Source organism: Globicephala melas, chromosome 4 (assembly GCF_963455315.2).
Source record: "Globicephala melas chromosome 4, mGloMel1.2, whole genome shotgun sequence".
Taxonomy (NCBI): domain Eukaryota; kingdom Metazoa; phylum Chordata; class Mammalia; order Artiodactyla; family Delphinidae; genus Globicephala; species Globicephala melas.
The window spans coordinates 8,177,491-8,200,828 of NC_083317.1; the positions used below are offsets into that span (position 1 = coordinate 8,177,491).

At 38.1% G+C, this 23,338-nt stretch overlaps 1 protein-coding gene across 9 annotated transcripts in view; it reads right to left on the reverse strand.

Annotated features, from left to right (window-relative positions):
• The window catches only part of TTC3 (tetratricopeptide repeat domain 3), a 141,224-nt gene that overhangs the window by 60,450 nt on the left and 57,436 nt on the right, over positions 1-23,338 (reverse strand). For all 9 annotated transcript variants that reach the window (XM_030880884.2, XM_030880883.2, XM_060297804.1 and 6 more), the window contains 10 exons: positions 16,185-16,319; positions 15,461-15,541; positions 12,690-12,802; positions 10,148-10,268; positions 7,844-7,966; positions 6,979-7,080; positions 5,018-5,110; positions 4,294-4,358; positions 3,169-3,305; positions 1,298-1,624 (listed from right to left, as the gene is read on the reverse strand). In XM_030880884.2, the coding sequence (XP_030736744.2) occupies positions 1,298-1,624; positions 3,169-3,305; positions 4,294-4,358; positions 5,018-5,110; positions 6,979-7,080; positions 7,844-7,966; positions 10,148-10,268; positions 12,690-12,802; positions 15,461-15,541; positions 16,185-16,319 (1,297 nt within the window). The remainder of the gene's footprint in view (positions 1-1,297; positions 1,625-3,168; positions 3,306-4,293; positions 4,359-5,017; positions 5,111-6,978; positions 7,081-7,843; positions 7,967-10,147; positions 10,269-12,689; positions 12,803-15,460; positions 15,542-16,184; positions 16,320-23,338) is intronic.

Here is a 23,338-nt window from a genome sequence, read left to right on the forward strand (position 1 = left end):
CAGATGAAACAGTTAGCTTTGCAGAAGTCATGTTACATGAAAAATTCGTGTATTTAAACACCAGAATCAGGGATCACATAAAATACTCATACAAGGTTCAAGGGAATCAGCAATGAAGAAATACCACATTCACATCTCCATCTATGGCTCACATCAAAGCATGTGCTCGTTAAGGGGAAGGGAGCAGATCACACCTAGTACTGAAACGTTAACCCCCGCTCCCACTGCATTTAAACTAGGCTCTTCGTTAAATATAGCAGGTTAAAGTAAGACATAACTTTATAATTTACTTGTCTGATTGTCAGTAGACACTAATAGCAATCATTACTTAGGTGAAATTGTCCGGGGCCAGAAACCCATGGAGATGCATGCTCAACACAGCACCATTTAGTTATCAACTACACCAAGTTTGCTGCCATCTTACTTCGTCTCTACTGACAGAAACATATCAATATATTCTCTGAAACCCTGGAATTCTATCAGCTCCATGTCTCTAAGGCAGGTCAGGCAGGCTCTCTCTATAGACCGCTGCTGAAAGGGCCTGGCCTGCTGTGGCTCCCACCAGCCTTTTTACCCAGCAGGTGCCAAGTGAATCATCCACAGCACTAGGCAGCAGCCAACCTGGTCATCAGGACAAACAAGGCCCTGGTACCAGAAGAGATCACCACCTAGTTTAGTCAACAGCTCTCTCTGCAGCTGCCTTCTGCAGTCCTTAGGTGGCTTTGGTCAAAGAGCCTGCTTGGGGGGTTCTTCCTCAACCGCATTAGGAAAATCAGGGCAGAGGACCAGAATGTTATGACCCTGTGATTCACAACACTGAAAGTCAACCCCAGGGTATTTCTCTCTTAATCCTTAGATACATACTTGCCCCAGGTGATCCTAAGCAATTAGTTCCATCCACTCTTTCCTGGAAATTCTCCACTAAGGAATGTGACTACTAAACTGCACGATCCCAGAGGGCACTCCCCAGCAGCTGACTCCAGGGGGTGCTATCTACCCATGGCTGTACCCAGTATTCACGTACTTTACACAAGGACAAATAGTTTTGCATAACATAGGACTGGATTTTCTTACTGACTGAACTTTCCTGTGTTTCTACCTTATACAAAAGCATATTGTAACCCCTCCAAAAAGTAACCTAAAAATTGTGAGTTGGGGGAAACAGCATTTTTAACCATACAAACTTGTGGTTCTACATTTTAAAAAATCATAAATGATGATAGGAAAATGAGAAAGGATTCAGAGGCCTACGTTTATCCTTCCTATGAAACTGCATCTCTAGAATTAAGTGACGTACCAAAGCTATTAAGTTTTTGGATCCAGGTGGCTAATTTTGGTTCCACTTCTTTAAGTTCACTCAAAACATGCAGAAACACCCTTGTCTTTACTCTATTCTTTTCTTGAACCAAATGACAAATGACATAGTCCACTGCTTCATTCAGAAAATTTCTGCTAGAAAAACAGGTTGTGTAGTCTTCTGTGGTTAAAACCTTCCAAGAAAGCAACTCTTTGAGAAGCTTGGAAGTATTCAGTATCCCGGACTTAATCTTGTCAGCATACTGCTTTATGCACTGCAGAATTCTGTCATCAAGGAACTGGCAACTCTGAACACTGTCTACAGTTTCTACGGATAAATAACAGTGGTCAGTAAAAAGGAGAAAGAGAAACAATTTGCAAAAATATAAACTCAGAAAAAATTAACATAACATTACACAGCAATATAAAACATGACTCATATATTCTTTATGTTGTTTTAAATAGCCTAAGAAATTTTAAATTAGGAATATAAATAAAATATTTAACACCTTTAAAAGGTATGAAAGTTGACATTAAATCGAACATATCAAATACCTTATTTCCTTCACTTGTACCACTCATCTAAAAATCCTAACTGAGCCTCATCAACTACCCAAACTTTATATTCAGTAAATATGCTTCATGCATGAATGCAAAGGGTTTTTTCCTGGAGTTGAAGGGATCATTTCTTCAGGTATAAATACAATTAACATTTGGTAGTTACTGTATGTTATTCATCTTATTGTTGAATCCTAAATCACAGACCTGTGGAATCATTGATTCCAAGCTGGGAAATATCTCAGAAGTTCATCTTCCCACCCAGGCATTTCCCCCTAAAAATGGCCATTTAGCCTCTTGAAGCTAAGACAATAAATTAAATACAAAAAATATATATATATAAAATAATAATGTTCACTAAAAATTTTTTCGGTAGGAAAGATAACTGTGATTGATTTGTGAAACATTAATGGAATACTAGATGAAAAATAAAGACAACAAGAGGAAATATTTCATTTTGGGAAGAGCCATCACAGTAGAAAATGAGAACAATGTACTTCAACTCAAAACTGAAAGCATGCCTGGGGTTATAACGTACAGTATGGTGACTATAGTTAATAATACTGTTTTCCGTATTTGCATGTAGATCTTGAAAGTTCTCGTGAAAAAAAAATTCTGTATGTATGGTGATAGATGTTAACTGAACTTACCTGTGGTAATCATTTTGCAATATATACAAATTTCAAATCATTATGTTGTACACCTGAAACTATACCTCAATTAAAAAGAAAAAAAAAAAAACTCAACCCCCGCCCCAAACCTGAAAGTAAATATGTCCACAGAAACAGTAAATTACTGAGACCGCTCCCATGTTGATCAGGGAATGCTGACAAGACAGGTGTAAAACAGAAGGCTGGATTAGGTAATCTCTCTGGCACCTAGTATGAACTGCTTCTTTATTTGAACTCAGCATATTTCAGATAATCAGTGGCTAATTTACAGTTCAACGTTTCAGAACTTAAATCTGTGTAGCAGGGTTTACAAACCACTGTCAAACATACAATAGGAATTTCAGATATTATTCTCACAAGCACTTTGGAGATAAGGAAATGGACAGAGTGTCAGTTTGCCCTGAGTTAGTGGCAGGGTAGCGTTTTCATTCCCTGTATATTGCTTCTAAATTCAATGTTCCTTACACTAACCCCCTCCCCACCTCAGTGTAAATCAGAAGATGGTGATAAAATCAAAATGCCAACGGAAATCTAAATTTCAATTCAATAACAATTAACATAAGGCCCAGCAAGATGAATATTTATATTTATACTTTTAAGCAAAAATACATTATTATTATCATGACTTGGACTCCCAGCATACCTTTCTGCTCTTCAATTTTAGGTGGATTACTTTCCCTTAAGTCCTCTTCCAATCTTTCTTGTGCTAATTTTTTTGCTTCCTTTTTTTGGATCTTCCGCTTCAATTTTTTGTCTTCTTTCAGCCTTAACTTCTCTAGGCTGATAAGTATTTACAATTAGTCATAACTCACCTTTGTTATAAACTCAATTAACTATTTTCCTTTGCCTAGTGTAAGTTACAAGTTTCCTTTTTTAGTTAAAACTTGGCCTATATCTTCTGTTCAATATCAAAAACTTTTGAGACGTGGTCAGTTCAGTCAAAACAAGTGTACTTGTTTCCTGAAAACAAGAACCTCAATGACTGAGTGACTTCTAATTAAGGATGGCATGTACAGATCATGCAGATGTTATTTCCATGTATTTGAGTTACTGCTTAGGGTAAACAAGAGTAGTAAAAATGACTCTGCAAGGTAATACATGTAAATACTCATTTCCACAGTAAAATATTATTTTCACAACCCAATAATGGCCCACAACACCAGAATTTGGTCAATATGGTTACAACAAGTTCTCCTCAACAAATAATTCTGTTCATCCTTTCTTCTGCTCTTTCCTGGTCACCAATGATGAAAAAAATCACTTCTTAAAATGGAAAGCAAGAAGCAGGACCAAAAAGAAAAGAAAAAAGGATTGGAATTATTTGATCTGAACAAGAAGATATAGAAATGAATAATTTTGACAGTTCACTGAATATTTCAGGGTGAGAAACAGTCACTGGTTCAAAATGTTTGCTGAAGAGAGTAAAAGGAAAGATGCTTTCGGAATTAAAGTTTCAACAACAGAGAACTAAGTATATAATTTTTATCCAAATGCCAAATCTATTGAACATGTCATTTCATAGCTCAATTTCATAATTTTACTTATAAATTCAACTATTAAATAATGCTTTTTATTCAAGTTTTTAGCATTTAACCATTCTAGGCTAGTTCCCTTGAAAGTTATGAATACCCATAAAATTCACTTAAGAACCACTTATCTGGATATGTGTGCAGAGCCAATTTTAAAAACAGCATAATTTAGAAATCTGCATTTAACAGAATTATATTCTAATAGACATTATTAAGCTACTGATTATTAAAAATCTTACCTAGAACATTTCTGTTTCAGAATAGGTCTTGGAGGAACCTTTTCTTTAATGACTTTGTGTTCAAACTTTAAATAAAACAGACACATCCAAAATTTGTCTCATGCTCCCATGACATAAAGCACAAAACCACAAGTAACAAGCATTTCAGAAGCACACACAATGTTCAATTCGATAGGGAACAGTGATGATGTTCTGACCCAAACAAAAGCCCAGAAAACTTTAGCAAAACAATTTACTGAAAAGAGGAACAAGAGAGTAGACACAATTTAGGAAGCTTAAAAAAAAAATTAAGAGTAAGCAGAAGATCAAGTAAACTACAGATGTCATTACCACAACCCACTCCTGCCAACTCCCATACAGTGAGGCTAGAGGTAATCCCTCCAGACACTCTCCTCCCTCCCTAAGATCCCCCACCTCGCCAACACCCAAACGTTTACTGGGAATTAACAAAATAAGGTTATTAAAAAGAGTAAAAACAGTAAAACTAAAATGTAAAAGACCTCCTCCTCCTTTTAGGAGATAAAAGAATATGAGAATCCTTCAACGCACAGAAGCATTCTCACATCCTATTACTTCCTATAATTTCTTATATTAAGTAACCGCTTCTTTCCTGGAAAACACAAGATCCAAATAGTACAACTTCCATAAATTTAAATCATATTTTAAAAGGTATCAGGATTTTGTTTATTAATTTAAGGAGACTTCCCCTTTATTAAATACTTACTTCACATTTAACTTGACCACCACTGCTGAAGATGATAATCTTTGAAATGATTCCTTCACAGTCAGGAGTAAGACAAATTCCTTGCAGAAAATCCTATTTGATTAGAAAAAAAAAAGTGCTCCATCTCAGCATAAATCTATACACGTATTCCCTTTTAACCATCAGGCACAGTCAAAACGTGATCTAAAACCTCCTTCAGGGACGTGCCGTAAAGTCCCTGCTCGTTGCCATCTGACTTCCAGAGCCCCCAGCTGTAGGGGTTACCACGGGACTTGCTTTGTTTGCGTAAGGTGAGCTGACATGATGTACGCTACGTCCATGCAAAAGCTTTAAGAAACACTGAATGGACTGGCCATTGCTCTTTTCCCTCGGCCATAAGAACGTGTTCCAGTCACTCCTCAGCCTCAATTCAGAAACAAAGAACACAGTCACACAGACTGGAGCTGCCACAGCCCAACCCTGGACAACGAATGCAAAACTTCAGGACAAGTGACGCAAGCAAGGAACGAGCCTTTCTTACTGTAAGTCATAAGATATTTGAGTTACTTCAACACATCCTAGTGAAAGCGAATTTACAGAGGGTATTTCAACCCATGGGAATGGTAAGACCACTGAGGGCGAGGGCACAGCTAGAGGAGCTCAATTAAGGACAAAGACATAGCAGAAGTGACTCAATGACGGCAGCTATTTGGTCACATCATTACACCTCTAGTTAACGACATGAAAATGTGTAAAATGTGAGAATTTATTTCTACTAAACTTCAATAATTCCATTGCTAACGTTCACCTAGCACAACCACCTTAGTTTTTTTCCTCAGTAAGGATAGGGGTTTACCTGAGGCTTAGCAGCGTAGAAAAAGGTTTTCTTTCTTTAAGTCCATAGCTTATATGGATCAGAAACAAATTCTATCAATGCAAACAAGATTAGTAAACTGTGACTGCTCTCAAAGTATATCTGGCTAACGGAATTAACATCATTATCTTGTTAATTAAGAGAAAACCCCAATTAGATGTGGCAGTACAAAATTTAAGTTGATTCCTCAGTACAAATTATCTCATCAAATTTTTTTAGAAATTATAAAATTTGAAGCCCCAATTCTACATCATAACATTAAAATCAGACATTTAAACTTTTTTTTTTTTTTTTTTAATTTTTTGCGGTACGCGGGCCTCTCACTGTTGTGGCCTCTCCCGTTGCGGAGCACAGGCTCCGGACGCGCAGGCTCAGCGGCCATGGCTCACGGGCCCAGCCGCTCCGCGGCATGTGGGATCTTCCCGGACCGGGGCACGAACCCGTGTCCCCTGCATTGGCAGGCGGACTCTCAACCACTGCGCCACCAGGGAAGCCCTACACTTTTATTTTTGATCATAATATTTCCAATGTAAAAGAGGTTCAACAATTTATTAAAAGCCTCTATGGTTACTGCCCTCTACACTTGCATAAAATAAAAACAAAAACTGGGCTTCCCTGGTGGCACAGTGGTTACGAATCCGCCTGCCAATGCAGGGAACATGGGTTTGAGCCCTGGTCTGGGAAGATCCCATATGCTGCAGAGCAACTAAGCCCGTGCGCCACAACTACTAAGCCTGCGCTCTAGAGCCCAAGAGCCACAACTACTGAAGCCCGCACGCCTAGAGCCTGTGCTCCGCAACGAGAGAAGCCACTGCAGTGAGAAGCCCATGCACCACAACGAAGAGTAGCCTCCACTCGCCGCAACTAGAGAAAAGCCCACGTGCAGCAACGAAGACCCGATGCAGCCAAAAATAAAATAAATACGTTATAAAACAAAAACTGATTTTCTAACTTTATCATTAAATTTTTAATTTAATATTTTCTAATTATGTCTCATGCACAGGGAGGAATTCATATCCTCTTAAGACTTTTCCTAAAGATTTTTAGGGGAAAAAAATCAACATACAATAAGCATACTGAAAAATCCAGATAATCTTGTTAGCCTTACCTTGTCAATTTTATCATTAAATGTTGTTGTTTTTAACTTCTTCCAACAGTTCATGTGGAATTCTATTTTACAGTACTGGCAACAGCTGATTCGTATAAAACCCTACGGTTTAAAACAATTTTTAACTCACTTTTGAAAGATGTCTACACACACATTCTCTCTCTCTCTCACTCACTCACAACACATATTAAGATGGAGAGCTGTCTGCACTTACCTGGCAGACATAGCTAGATGCCACATTTCCTCCTGGGGGAGTGTAAGACTTCCGTACCCCAGACTGCCTAGTGCTGGAAACACTGAGCTTAACTGACATATTCATTTCCACAATTTACAGCTGCGTTATCCTTTACAATACCAAATATTTTATAAACTTTATCTCATCTGATCTACTAACCAGGGACAGCGAGCAGCTTCTATCTTCTTGAATAAGCTAAAGCCCAGGGTCTTACTCACTCAGTTCATTGCCAGACTTGGTCTCAGACTTAGGTCTCTAGGAGTTAATTCAATGATCAGAATGGCCTTCAGATTCTTGGACTCAAATTTTACAAGAAATTGGAATTGCAACAAATCAGGGGTACTAGCCTCCCTTTGTTCCCTGGGCTCCTAAAAATAGGCTAGAAAGGGGAAATGGAATCAGCTAACCTGCCTTCTCAGGTCACCGTCCCTGCCCTCGGTGTTTATTTCAGTGGCTCTGGGCCCCCATGTGAGATGATGTAGACTTAAGTCCAGGGGATGGGGAGGACAAGAGGACATAAAACTGCTGACAAGTCACAGTACTCAAGTGTCTCCAGTTACAGAATTTGTTCTGAATCCATTTTAAGGCACAATTCAGCAAGTTAAGGACCTAGTACACACTCATTAGTACCTTAAAGTCTGGATCAGTTATGTATATCTGGATTTTGGAATATCCACGGCACTTCTGATAGCAACAAATGGCATCCGGCACTGGAGGGAACCTGCATTCTTCAATAAATTTCTCTAACAGCATCTAAAACAAAAATAAACAAAAATGATACGACTACAACACTAATTCAACAATAAAATGTTTGTGATTTCAATAACCTCTTGCCATCAAAATATTTTCAGCACAGAAAGGACCAAATGCCTTTTAGCCAAGAACTACATACAACTTTTAAAGTTTTTCCTTCTAGCTTCCCTGGTGGCGCAGTGGTTGAGAGTCTGCCTGCCGATGCAGGGGACACGGGTTTGTGCCCCGGTCCGGGAAGAGGCACAACAGTGAGAGGCCCGCATAACGCAAAAAAAAAAAAAAAAAAAAAAAAAAAAAGTTGTTCCTTCTAGAGAGAGGCTGATACAGAGACATGCCAAGAGACAAAGATGGGAAAAAAAGGGCTAATCAACAAATTTTCAAAATTTCAGACTCTGAATCAAAATCTTATCCTGTGTTATAATCATCAGGCCTCATTTTACACTACATACCTTTTAGAAATCTCCTTCAAGCATTCACAGGGAGTCAAATGAGGTAGAATAACCCTTAGGGCTCTACTGTTCTCCTTCCCGATGTCATTTCACCTAGGACCCCACCACTGTCATCCATCTACCTCCCTGAACCCCTGCCCCCGTGCCTGTTCATCACCTGGAGAATTACACCACTGCCCCCGAAGCCCCCGAGACTCATGCCACGCTTCCAGTGCTGGCTGTCCGTTATCAGTAGTTCCTGTGCCTCCACTCCAATCCAGTAGAAAGAGAGGAAAATCCAACAATCCCTACGTTTAGTTTTATTTTTTATACCAGCTTTGTTGAGATATAATTCATATACCATACAATTTACACATTTAAAGTGTACAGTTCCGTGGTTTTTTTAGTATATTCGGAGTTGTATAACTATCACGATAACCTAAAATTAGAACATTTCACCATGCAGCAAGAAACCCCATACCCATTAGCAATCCCTCCCCAACCTTCCTCAACCCCCTAGCCCACTAATCTACTACCTGTCTTCACATATAGATTTTCCTATTCTGGAGATTTCAGATGAACAGAATCATACAGTATGTGGCCTTTCATGTCTGGTTTCTGTCACTGATATTCAATTATATGGATATACCACATTTTATTTAACCATTCAGCAGGTGACGGACACTTTGAGCTGTTTCTACTTTTTGACTATTGTGAATAATACTGCTATGAACATTCATGTACAAGTTTTTGCGAGAACATGTTTTCCTGTCTCTGTACATACCTAGGAGTGAAACTGCTAGGTCATATGGTAACTCTGTCTTTAACCTATGAGGAACTGCCAGACTGTTTTCCAAAGCAGCTTCATCATTTTACACTTTACAGCAATGTATGGATGTTCTGATTTCTCCAGATCCTTGCTAACACTTGTTATTGTCTGCCTTCTTGATTACAGCCACCCTAGTGAGTATGAAGTAGTATCTCATTTTAATTTGCATTTCTCTGATGGCTAACTGTTGAACACATTTTACATGCTTATTGTCTATTTATACAACTTGCTAGCAGAAACACCTATCCAGATCTTTTGGCTACTTCTAATTAGAGTGTCTTTTTATTACTGAGTTGTAAGAGTTGATTCCTGTGCTTTTAAAAGCTTCAGCCAAAAGCAAGTTCTGAGTAAATACCAGGGTTCATCACAAGTAAAGGCCTATCCTAGTCAATTCACACACTTTAGTCTTTCTAGAACTGGCAAAGAATCCTACGCTTCTGGATATGAGACTAAATTTATATTTTCAGAGTCTTCAAGTACCATTAATAACCATGATGAAAAAACAACGCTATACCTTTCTCTAAGTACAACCAGTACGCCATGCTGCTTATCAGTGCACATTCTGGTCAGGATGCCTGGATTCAAGTCCCAGCTCCACCATTTCCTAGCTGTTTAACCTTGAGCTCAACACTTAACCTCTCTAAATGTAATCTTCCTCATCTGTAAAATGCAAATAATCATAGTGCTCATCACATAGGGTTGCTGTACGGGTTAAAGGTAATGATAAATGGAAGGTGTATGACTGGCACACAGGAAACATTCAATAAACGTTGGTGATTCTCACCAGTCTTTCAAGGGGAAACGCACATGGAGGAGCGGAGGACAGAGTACTCCTACCTGTCTTCTGCTACCTGAGTCAGAGCGCAGAAGCACAGATGAGCTTTTATGGTTAGTAAGATGCTCTCTAGAGAAATAAACGGTTACCTTTATTTTCCCTGGCTGAGTCTCTTCAATAACCACATTACTTGTGGGCCAAGTTAACACTCCAGGAAGACGACAGATCAAGGTTCTTGCTTTCTCGAAATGATTAAGAGCTTCTAGAAATCTAAAGTCATAATTATGAAGAAGGTATTAAAGATGTGACATGAATTTTCATTCCCCACAACAAGGCACAGAGATTTCAAGCTTACTAGGTAAGAGTACATTTGACAAATCACTACACAGAAATATTCAATGTAACCCATATGTTCTTTAAAAAACCAAGATATTATCACTGTTTGCTACAAAGATAATATAAATTAAACACTAATCTACCTGGACACTGGCTTTATTATGGTAGGTGCACACTAGTCCTTTTAAAGTTGTAATTTTTTTTTTAAGTTTTCAACAAGTAAAACAGAAAACTGAATAAATTATGGTTGTTCCATTTTTATTTCATTTACTAATCTAATTAGATTCTTGTAGAGCAACAGCAAAGCTCCACTTCAACTAATTAATCATAAATAGGGAAATTTTTTTCACTTGACTCATTTAGAACATCTATAGTAAAACCGATTTGCTGAAAAATTTTTAAAGAAATCGTATATTCTGGACATCTTCAACTATAAAGCAGTGAATTATTTTAACAGAACAAATGTGTATGTAAACTATTTTAACTATAAATATGAAATCTTTCATTTCCAATTTATGGTTTAAATATTAATCTCAATAGAGTCCCACAGTCCGTTCAACAAAAGAATACTAGAATACTGGATCATAAGGTTATCCCAGTCTTTATTCTTCTCTTCAGACTAGAAAATAGAGGGTTCTCTGCTTTCTCCAATCTTGAAATGATTTCCCAATTAAAGAAGTCATTTTTGCCTTTGGGTACAGAAAACTTCACCTGCAGAAAAGCTAGACCAGCATCCACCATAAGACAGTTATTAAACAGCAGGACTTTCAACCAGACACTGCACACTGCAACAGCAAAAAACCAGCGTACTGGACACTGAACCACAAACCATATTATTGTGAAATTAAAAGTTAAATGGGTTTCCACAACATTGTAAATCAACTATACTTGAATAAAATAAATTTTAAAAAAATTTAAGTGACTTTCAAAATGGCAAACACGTCTTCATTTACTACAACCTCCTACACATTTATGTTACGTTCCCAGATCTTGTGATATCCGCATGCGGCCACTGCATTAAACAGGTGTGTCCCAAACAACTTATGCTAAGCTAGAATTAATTTCATTTATTACCCTAGAGGTGACTGCTAAATCCTCACTACCCCTGATCCTTAAAAGAGGTGACCTGGTCAGACAGTAGCTTCAGGAAGTAAAAGAACTTTCTTTAATCTTTAAAGATCTTTAAAGAAGGTTCTAGGCACCCCCTGAGATTGGGTTCCCAAGAATGCCAATGGTCTGATAAAACTTCCTCTAAACAGTTAGATGCAAATTTAAGGATAATTAAAAGTTATGAATGATATTCAATCAGTCAACAATTATTTCTTTATAAAAGTAATCTAACATACCTACCACTATATTGGCTGTAATTCAACTATAGGTTCAGAGGAGAGATTTTTGTTTCTAACTCATAATGTCCTTGAACATATATAAATTTCGTATTAGCGACTTCCCTGGTGGCGCAGTAGTTAAGAACCCGCCTGCCAATGCAGGGGACACAGGTTTGAGCCCTGGTCCCGGAGGATCCCACATGCCGCGGAGCAACTAAGCCCATGCACCACAACTACTGAGCCTGCGCTCTGAAAAGCCCACACAGCACAACGAAGAGTAGCACCTGCTCCCCACAACTAGAGAAAGCCCACACGCAGCAATGAAGGCCCAACACAGCCAATAAATAATAATTAAAAAAAAAAATCCTCATACAAGTTTTTTGGGGGAAATGGGTATTTAACCAAAATATTATATAATCACACTTGTAAAGCATTAATTTATACCAATTCAGTCGCCACTTATAAATGACATATACTAAAAGATAAAACATAAAATCCTTTGTGTCAAATTACTCTATTATTTTTTTAATTTATTTTTTATTTATTTTTGGGTCAACGTTACTGCACATGGGCTTTCTCTAGTTGCGGCGAGTGGGGGCTACTCTTCGTTGCAGCGCACGGGCTTCTCACTGCGGTGGCTTCTCTTGTTGCAGAGCATGGGCTCTAGGTGCACAGGCTTCAGTAGTTGTTGCACACGGGCTTAGTTGCTCCACGGCATGTGGGATCTTCCTGGACCAGGGATCCCCTGCATTGGCAGGCCGATTCTTAACCACTGTGCCACCAGGGAAGTCCAAGTTACTCTATTATTGATTTTCCTATTACATTCAAAATTAGAAAGCACTGGGAACTGAAGTGATTGACCTTACTTTAATAATTAATATCCAAATGCCAGTCCTTAAAGTAAACACAATTATCATAGTGTGCCACAGAGAAGATACCAAAGTAACTCCAGAAAAAGGATCATCATCACATTAGATTTGAAATGAGTAACCAGCCTAGGGCATAAAGTAGTGTGGCTTCTACTAACCTGTTTTTTTTCAAGTACACTTTTCCAATTCCACAGTAAGCCAAGCAATCAAGTCCCTCATTGGGGTAGTGTTCAATCATCCTCTTAAACTGGTTTTCAGCTTCAGATAATTCCTTCAATAGCAATGAGAACAGTGATCACTTACACAAAAAGAGAAATACTGGAACCGATTTTACCTGAAAGTTGATTCCTTTTGTGTAATATTAAAAACAACCGTATATCCTAAAATTTCTATGGCAAAATTATACATTCTGTACTTCATTTTCTTAATAATTACATAAATTTTGACCATATGGATACTCAAGAGACACAACCAAAATGATCCAGCTCCAGAATGAAAAGCTGGCACTGAAATCAGACAACCAACCAGATGAGCATTTCCTAACACACAGAGGTCACAGCGTGTGCTGGCTAACCCTAAAAGGTGTGCATTCAGGGTAAAAGAGACTGATTTGGATGCAAACACGCCATAACATACATCCTAGTAAGTGCTGCCCCCTTGGGATCACAGGAATTCCAATGATGTTGCCACGATGTTTTGTGACAGAAGACGAATGCTCTGCCTTAAAAGCAGCTCTTTAGTAAACTTTACAGAGCTTAGAGTACATTCTTTTGAATATTCTCAACAGTGGAAGCCTCTGGGCTTTGAATGAATATTGTTTTGGAAAAAATCCAAAAGACACTTAGCTCCAAGCAATACTGGCCACTCCACTGTGGGTGAAAAAGGAAATGTCACTACAAAATGGAGTTAAGAAGAAGCTTTGAGGCCAGCTCCGAAAGAGGCATGCCAAAAATGTTTCAGCAAGGACTGTTCTGGAGTGAATATAACTTCCTTCTGGGGACACTCTGAATGATGAAATTCTCTTAAATGTCCAAGTTCTATCGTACCTATTTAGTTTTTTTTTTTTAATCAAAAGTAAATCAAAGTAAATAAAAAATGTAATAAACTATTTCGTCAGTTCCGGTAAGGCAAACATGGTAAGAAGCTTACTCTGCCAAGAATAGAAGAATGGAGATCATACAGTCCTGTCTCCAACAATCTACTAGAAAATAGAGTTAGAGATTCCCTAATGAAAGACATTTATCTGTCACATCAAGAACAAGAAAGGGGGGCTTCCCCGGTGGCGCAGTGGTTGAGAGTCCGCCTGCCGATGCAGGGGACACGGGTTTGTGCCACGGTCCGGGAAGATCCCACATGTCGCGGAGCGGCTGGGCCCATGAGCCATGGCCGCTGAACCTGCACGTCCGGAGCCTGTGCTCCGCAACAGGAGAGGCCACAACAGTGAGAGGCCCGCATACCGCCAAAAAAAAAAAAGTTAAAAAAAAAAAGAACAAGAAAGGGGCTTCCCTGGTGGTCAGTGGTTAAGAATCCGCCTGCCAACACAGGGGACACGGGTTTGAACCCTGGTCCGGGAAGATCCCACATGCCACAGAGCAACTAAGCCCATACACCACAACTACTGAGCCTGTGCTCTAGAGACAGCGAGCCACAACTACTGAGCCCACGTGCCACAACTACTGAAGCCCGTGCGCCTAGAGCCCGTGCTCCGCAACAAGAGAAGCCACGACAATGAGAATCCCGCGCACTGCAACGAAGAGTAGCCCCTGCTCACCACAACTAGAGAAAGCCCGCGCACAGCAACGAAGACCCAATACAGCCAAAAATAAAAACAAATAAATTTTAAAAAATGACCAACAGCATGTCACAAGGAAAATGAACCTCACGCTCTGTGGACCACTCAGACAGTGGAACATAAAACAACCTGATCCTTATTAGGGAGCAATTAGGGTTAAGCCTCATCTAGCCTAGGAAGCTTGGGGCCCAAGTTGGTAGAAAGGATATATTATTCCTGAGGTAATTCTAGAGCCATTTCAACCTTTATCAAAAACTCGAAGCCATGGAAAGCAAAGTATAATGCTGAGCAGTGCAGGTGAGTAAGCTTTCCAGGAGAGCACTGAAAGACCATGAGTAATGGAAACCATGTGTGCTGACACCCATACACTGACTGCATGTGGTTATGGGAAGCCTGAACTCTAGAAGATAAAACACCCAGGTACTTACTATACAGAACTAAGAGCTATTAACATTAGCATTCTTTTTATGATTTAAAAAATAAAAAGGCATGACACAAAGTTGAACTCTCCTTTTTTAACCTTCCAAGTCCCATTCCTTTCTTCTATCACTAAATGAAACCATTATATTAAATTTGATGTAGGGCTAGTCCATGTTTTTTTTTTACTTTTTCAAGATTCACAGATAGCCATGAACAATATATACTATTGTCCTGTAAGTTTTCCAATTTGCACATAAGTGGTATCACGATGTTACTACATTCTCCAACTTGCCTTTTTACCTCAACATGTTTCCAAAATTTATCATGATATACCAGGTCCTTTACTTTTTATACAAATAAAAGGTAGATTCCCACTGGTAGTCTGGCATAACTTTTTTCTAACGGAAACACAAACTAAATTTTCTTTTCAAAAAGAATCACAAACTAAATTAAATTTAGTTATTTCAGAAAAAATTATCAAGAAAGTACACAGGCAGTGCTCATTAAACTACTGTGATAATCATTTAATGATATACATAAGTCAAATCATTATGCTGTACACCTTAAACTTATACTGTCCATTGTATCTCAATAAAACTGGAAAAGCAAAAAAAAGTACCCAGAAGGAAATACGCCGAAGTGGAAAAACTATTTTAACATACCTTCTAAAATTAATGACATATTTTAATTGTTTATTATCTCTGTTACAAATCTTACCTCAGGTTGTCCTATTCCAAGGAGTGAAATGGCAAGTCCATAGACTACTAAGACGTAGTTAATCATGGCCAGGTTCAGTTGCTGTCAATAAAAATGTTCCAGTTAAACATCTGAACATAATTCTGCCCAATTTGCATCATGCTAACTTGTTAGCCGCAACAGTAAGAGTATAAAAATATCTTACTAATCACTGTGGGACAAAGACCAAACAAAATTAGAAAATACATTTTGCAAAGATATGCAGTTATCTTGCTATCAAGTATCTAAAACACAGAATCACTGTCTCAGAGTTCCTTGAAGGCATGGTTCATAACAGAATAACTGATGTCATATTCTTTTGCATATTAATGGAATGAGTAACAGACTAAGGTATTTGCTCTCTTACAACCTTGCATATTTACCCAGCTAATACTTTCTTTGTGGATGAAAAGATGTGACTAAAGTGAGTCCAAATTCTCGACTTAGTGCTCTAATGAGATAAAAAGCCAAGAGTTCTAATGAACACCAGCTATAGTGCAAGGAGAGAGTCTAAACCTGGCTTCTATACCGACTGCAACCATAAAGGCTGAATCAGAGCATTATCTGCTTCTCACAACCTGGAGTAAATTCACCTGATCTCAGCAAGACGATACATTAGTACAATGAAGTCAAAGTGTTGGTTCCCTTCTACATTCATCTGAAACGCATTAGCACTGGTAAACAAGTTACCAGGAGGCAAGTTCACCTTTATTTTTTGAGGATCTAAACCATTGAGCAACTCTGTGAAGGCCTGGGCAGCACTGCGGCAGCGCTGCTCCAACAAAGCCGTGTAACCATCCTGGATTAAGCTTCTCAGCATTTTCATTATATTAGCAAAATCCTGCAAAAAAGAAATTCTTTTTCAGTAAACCAGAGCTACACATGCTTAGTCTAAAACTTAAGATGCCAACGGTCATCATTGGGCAGTTATACTTTATAACTGATCATAAAATATGTAAATACCCAAAGCTACCCCGTATGGATTATACTCCTTTCTCAGCACAGCACGATTAAAGTGGAAATTAAAAGGTACTGCTTCCCCATCTTGATCCCAACACTTCTAGTGCTGCCCATGACAAAGAAGGGGGGTTCACTTTACACTACACGGTGCTAAGCTGTACTCACTTTTCCAGGCTAACCAGACAGTATTTGGACGTCTTAACAGCTCAAATGGAGAACATCAGCCATCATTTAAATAAGTAAATTGTTTGGCTGAGACTTGAACAATTAGACAAATAAGAACAAGCAATCAATTTCCTGGTCACTACCAGATTTTAACAACTGCCCTCATGCCCTGGAACAAACCTAAATTCTCAGCAAGAAATGGTTATTTCAATCTGTAGCTCTACTCCTGCCTAACATGTACCTGAATATAACTAGATAATATTATCGGGAGAGATATTACTAGGTTACATGCAAAGAGAAGAGAATAAGGAAAACAGCTGCTATAATGTACCCTGAAATAAAGCGAGAAAAGAACTTTACAATTTGAATATACGTGAGCACATACATTATAATTTGCATTCAGATTTTAGTTACATGGCAATAGCTATAGGCCACAAAAGTTCCATAAAGACTGGAGAGACAAGCCTGGAGGCTAAGCCAGATCTCCCCACACCTTGCCATACATGTGTACACCGTTCAAGGGAGCAGAAAATGCAAATATTTGCGTGACATTCCTCACTGTTCCTCATGATAAGGATCCAAAAGGAGACCCCACTGCACAAAACGCAGAGGGAAAAGCAGTCTGGTCACACATAAAAGCTGCCTAGTGCTTTTCATCCAATGAATCAAAGTTTAGGAGAACTTTCCCCCCAGAAAACACATGGAAAAGAGCAGCTCTCAGGTAAACTTGGTATTTGCTATACAGTATTTAAAAAGTTCAACGATCGCCATATTAATGTTAAGATAAGAATTTTAACAGTTATAGAAGACGATGTGCTATCCCCACACACACTAGTTTATTATTTATTATTCAGCCTTGGATGTACTGATTCCATTCTAATCTCTTTCATTCTAGAAAACAAATCCATTTGCCTCATGTTTCCATTGGAAATTATTTCTCTCAAAACAGTACAAACAAATGGTCTGTACTGAAAGCTGCATGAGAGCGGGCTGAATGGCAATGCCAGTCTTCAGCGTATGCAGGGGCCTAAAGTAAAGTGTGTTAAATGAACAAATCAAGGCTCAAAAATAACCATCATTTTTATTTAAATACTCTTGTCTTTACAGGCTGTCGTTACAATGTAAGCCCATCACAGTTTTTAGAATCAGTAAAATCAATATAAGATGACAATTTTAAAATCACCAACTGTTAGAAATACTAAAAATGCTTTTATGCAACTAATTAGAAAGCTGTTGAAACCGATTAGGAAACTGATTAAAAATGCTTAACATGCTTCATTCCAAGAGTCCTTAATAAGCTATCTGTCATATATACCTAACATAGTTAACAGAAGCTTAAAATGACCCAGATATTAAAATGAGTGTTGTGTTTCATGTTAATATACATTGGGGGGGGGTAAAATTTAAATCCAACATTTTATTTTAGAAGAAATAGAACTGTGTTTACATAAAGCACTGAAGTGTCAGAGCAGACTCACATGAACCACATTTAACCAAAAGAAACAATCTTTCACTGACAATACACAGTCTACAGGTATTCAATGACTGGAAGAGTGATTAGCCATGGTTCTATAAATTCTGGATTCTGTACAGGTTTCTATTTCTTCTTGAGTCAGTTTTTATAAGCTGGATTGTTCTAGGAATTTGTTCATTTCATCTACATACGTTTTCAAATTTCGTGGTATAATGTTGGTCATAATAGTATTTTGATATAGTATTTGTAATACTGAAGCGTCTGTAGTAATGTATCCTTTTTCATTCTTTTTTTAAAAATATTTATTTATTTGGCGGCGCTGGGTCTTAGTTGCGGCATGTGGGATCTAGTTCCCTGACCAGGGACTGAACCCGGGCCCCCTGCATTGGGAGCCCAGAGTCTTAGTGACTGGCCCACCAGGGAAGTTTCCTTTTTCATTCTTGAAATTGTTTTATTGTGTCTTCTTTTCTTCCTTTCTTAATCAGTTTCCATACTGATATGTAAATTTTATTTATATTGTTAAAGAATCAACTTTTAGCTTTGTGGATTCTTCTTTACAAGTTGTTCCATTTTCATTATTTTCTTTTTTTCCGGAATTTTATTATATTTTTTTATATAGCAGGTTCTAATTAGTTATCCATTTTATACATATTAGCGTATATATGTCAATCCCAATCTCCCAATTCATCACACCACCCCCATCCCCGCCACTTTCCCCGCTTGGTGTACATACGTTTGTTCTCTACATCTGTGTCTCAATTTCTGCCCTGCAAACTGGTTCATCTGTATCATTTTTCTAGGTTCCACAAATATGCATTAATATACGATATTTGTTTTTCTCTTTCTGACTTACTTCACTCTGTATGACAATCTCTAGATCCATCCACGTTTCTACAAATGACCCAATTTCCTTCCTTTTCATGGCTGAGTAATATTGCATTGTATATATGTACGACATCTTCTTTATCCACCCAACTGACGACGGGCATTTAGGTTGCTTCCATGTCCTGGCTATTGTAAATAGTGCTGCAATGAACATTGGGGTGCATGTGTCTTTTTGAATTATGGTTTTCTCAGGGTATATATATGCCCAGTAGTAGGATGGCTGGGTCATATGGTAATTCTATTTTTAGTTTTTTAAGGAACCTCCATACTGTTTCTCCATAGTGGCTGTACCAATTTACATTCCCACCAATGGTGCAAGAGGGTTCCCTTTTCTCCACACCCTCTCCAGCATTTGCTGTTTGTAGATTTTCTGATGATGCCCATTCTAACTGGTGTGAGGTGATACCTCATTGTAGTTTTGACGTGCATTTCTCTAAAAATTAGTGATGTTGAGCAGCTTTTCATGTGCTTCTTGGCCATCTATATACGTCTTCTCTGGAGAAATGTCGATTCAGGTCTTCTGCTCATTTTTGGATTGGGCTGTTTGTTTTTTTAAAATGGAGCTGCATGAGCCATTTATATATTTTGGAGATTACTCCTTTGTCCACTGATTTGTTTGTAAATGTTTTCTCCCATTCTGAGGGTTGTCTTTTCGTCTTGTTTGTACTTTGCTTTGCTGTGCAAAAACTTTTAAGTTTCATTAAGTCCCATTTGTTTATTTTTTTTTCTTTCCAATACTCTAGGAGGTGGATCAAAAAAGATCTTGCTGTGGTTTATGTCATAGAGTGTTCTTCCTATGTTTTCCTCTAAGAGTTTTATAGTATCCGGTCTTACATGTATGTCTCTAATCCATTTTGAGTTTATTTTTGTGTATGGTGTAAGGGAGTGTTCTAATTTCATTCTTTTACAGGTAGCTGACCAGTTCTCCCAGAACCACTTATTGAAGAGACTGTCTTTTCTGCACTGTATATCCTTGCCTCTTTTGTCATACATTAGTTAACCATAGGTGCATGGGTTTATCTCTGGGCTTTCCATCGTGTTCCATTGATCTACATTTCTGTTTTTGTGCCAGTACGATATTGTCTTGATTACTGTAACTTTGTAGTTTGGTCTAAAGTCAGGGAGACTGGTTCCTCCAGCTCCGATTTTTTCGCTCAAGACTGCTTTGGCTATTCGGGGCCTTTTGTGTCTCCATACAAATTTTAAGATTTTTTGTTCTAGTTCTGTAAAATAATGCCATTGGTAATTTGATAGGGATTGCATTGAATCTGCGGATTGCTTTGGGTAGTGTAGTCATTTTCACAATACTGATTCTTCCAGTCCAAGAACATGGTATATCTCTCCATCTGTTTGTATCATATTTATTTCATCAGCGTCTTACAGTTTTCTGCATACAGGTCTTCTGTCTCCCCAGGTAGGTTTATTCCTAGGTATTTTATTCTTTTTGTTGCACTGGTAAATGGGAGTATTTCCTTAATTTCTCTTTCAGATTGTTCATCATTAGTGTATAGGAATGCAAGAGATTTCTGTGCATTAATTTTGTATCCTGCAACTTTACCAAATTCATTGATTAGCTCTAATAGTTTTCTGGTGGCATCTTTAGGATTCTCTATTTATAGTATCATGCCATCTGCAAACAGTGAGCTTTACTTCTCCTTTTCCAATTTGTATTCCTTTTATTTTTTTTCTTCTCTGATTGCCGTGGCTAGGACTTCCAAAACTATGTTGAATAACAGTGGCGAGAGTGGACATCCTTGTCTTGTTCCTATCTTAGAGGAAATGCTTTCAGTTTTTCACCATTGTGAGTGGTGTTTGCTGTGGGTTTGTCATATATGGCCTTTATTATGTTGAGGTAGGTTCTCTCTATGCCCACTTTCGGGAGAGTTTTTATCATAAATGGGTGTTGAATTTTGTCAAAAGCTTTCTCTGCATCTATTGAGATGATCATATGGTTTTTATCCTTCAGTTTGTTAATATGGTGTATCACCTTGATTGATTTGCATATACTGAAAAATCCTTCCATCTCTGGGATAAATCCTACTTGATCATGGTGTATGATCCTTTTAATGTGTTGTTGGATTCTGTTTGCTAGTATTTTGTTGAGGATTTTTGCATCTATATTCATCAGTGCTCTTGGTCTGTAATTCTCTTTTTTTGTAGTATCTTTGTCTGGTTTTCATATCAGGGAGATGGTGGCCTCATAGAATGAGTATGGGAGTGTTCCTTCCTCTGCAATTTTTTGGAAGAGTTTGAGAAGGGTGGGTGTTAGCTGTTCTCTAAATGTTTGATAGAATTCACCTGTGAAGCCATCTGCTCCTGGTCTTTTGTTTGTTGAAAGATTTTTAATCACAGTTTCAATTTCATTACTTGTGATTGGTCTGTCCATATTTTCTATTTCTTCCTGGTTCAGTGTTGGAAGGTGATGCTTTTCTAAATATTGGTCCATTTCTTCCAGGTTGTCCGTTTTATTGGCATGAAGTTGGTTGTAGTAGTCTCTTAGAACGCTTTGCATTTCTGCGGTGTCTGTTGTAACTTCTCCTTTTTCATTTCTAATTTTAATGATTTGAGTCCTCTCCCTCTTTTTCTTGATGAGTCTGGCTAACGGTTTATCAATTTTGTTTATCTTCTCAAAGAACCATCTTTTAGTTTTATTGATCTTTGCTACTGTTTTCGTTGTTTCCATTTATTTCTGCTCTGATCTTTTTTTTTTAACATCTTTATTGGAGTATAATTACTTTACAATGGTGTGTTAGTTTCTGCTAACAAAGTGAATCAGTTATACATACACGTATGTTCCCATAGCTCTTCCCTCTTGAGTCTCCCACCCTCCCACCCTCCCTATCCCACCCCTCTAGGTGGTCAAAAACCACCAAGCTTCTCTCCCTGTGCTATGTGGCTCCTTCCCACTAGCTATCTATTTTACGTTTGGTAGTGTATATATGTTCATGCCACTCTCTCACTTTGTCACAGCTTACCCTTCCCCATCCCCATATCCTCAAGTCCATTCTCTAGTAGGTCTGTGTCTTTATTCCCGTCTTACCCCTAGGTTCTTCATGACCTTTTTTTTTTTCTTAGATTCCATATATATGTGTTAGCATATGGTATTTGTTTTTCTCTTTCTGACTTACTTCACTCTGTATGACAGACTCTGGGTCCATCCACCTCACTAAAAGTAACTCAACTTCCTTTCTTTTTATGGCTGAGTAAGATCCGATTGTATATATGTGCCACATCTTCTTTATCCATTCATCAGTTAATGGACACTTTGGCTGCTTCCATGTCCTGGCTATTGTAAATAGGGCTGCAATGAACATTGGGGTGCATATGTCTTTTTGAATTATGGTTTTCTCAGGGTATATGCCCAGTAGTGGGATTGCTGGGTCATATGGTAATTCTATTTTTAGTTTTTTAAGGAACCTCCATACTGTTCTCCATAGTGGCTGTATCAATTTGCATTCCCACCAACAGTGCAAGAGGGTTCCCTTTTCTCCACACCCTCTCCAGCATTTATTGTTTCTAGAATTTTTGATGATGGTCATTCTGACCGGTATGAGACGATATCTCACTGCAGTTCTGATTTGCATTTCTCTAATGATTAATGATGTTGAGCATTCTTTCATGTGTTTGCTAGCAATCTGTATATCTTCTTTGGAGAAATGTCTATTTAGCTCTTCTGCCCATTTTTGGATTGGGTTGTTTGTTTTTTGTTATTGAGCTGCATGAGTTGGTGGTAAATTTTGGAGATTAATCCTTTGTCAGTTACTTCATTTGCAAATATTTTCTCCCATTATGAGGCTTGTCTTTTGGTCTTGTTTATGGTTTCCTTTGCTGTGCAAAAGCTTTTAACTTTCATTAGGTCCCATTTGTTTATTTTTGTTTTTATTGATTTATGTCATAGAGTGTTCTGCCTATGTTTTCCTCTAAGAGTTTGATAGTGTCTGGCCTTACATTTAGGTCTTTAATCCATTTTGAGTTTATTTTTGTGTATGGTGTTAGGGAGTGTTCTAATTTCATACTTTTAAATGTACCTGTCCAGTTCTCCCAGCACCACTTATTAAAGATGCTGTCTTTTCTATATTCTTGCCTCCTTTATCAAAGATAAGGTGACCATATGTGCATAGGTTTATCTCTGGGTTTTCTATCCTGTTCCATTGATCTATATTTCTGTCTTTGTGCCAGTACCATATTGTCTTGATTGCTGTAGTTTTGTAGTATAGTCTGAAGTCAGGGAGCCTGATTCCTCCAGCTCCATTATTCATTCTCAAGATTGCTTTGGCTATTCAGGGTCTTTTGTGTTTCCATACAAATTGTGAAATTTTTTGTTCTAGTTCTGTGAAAAATGCCAGTGGTAGTTTGACAGGGATTACATTGAATCT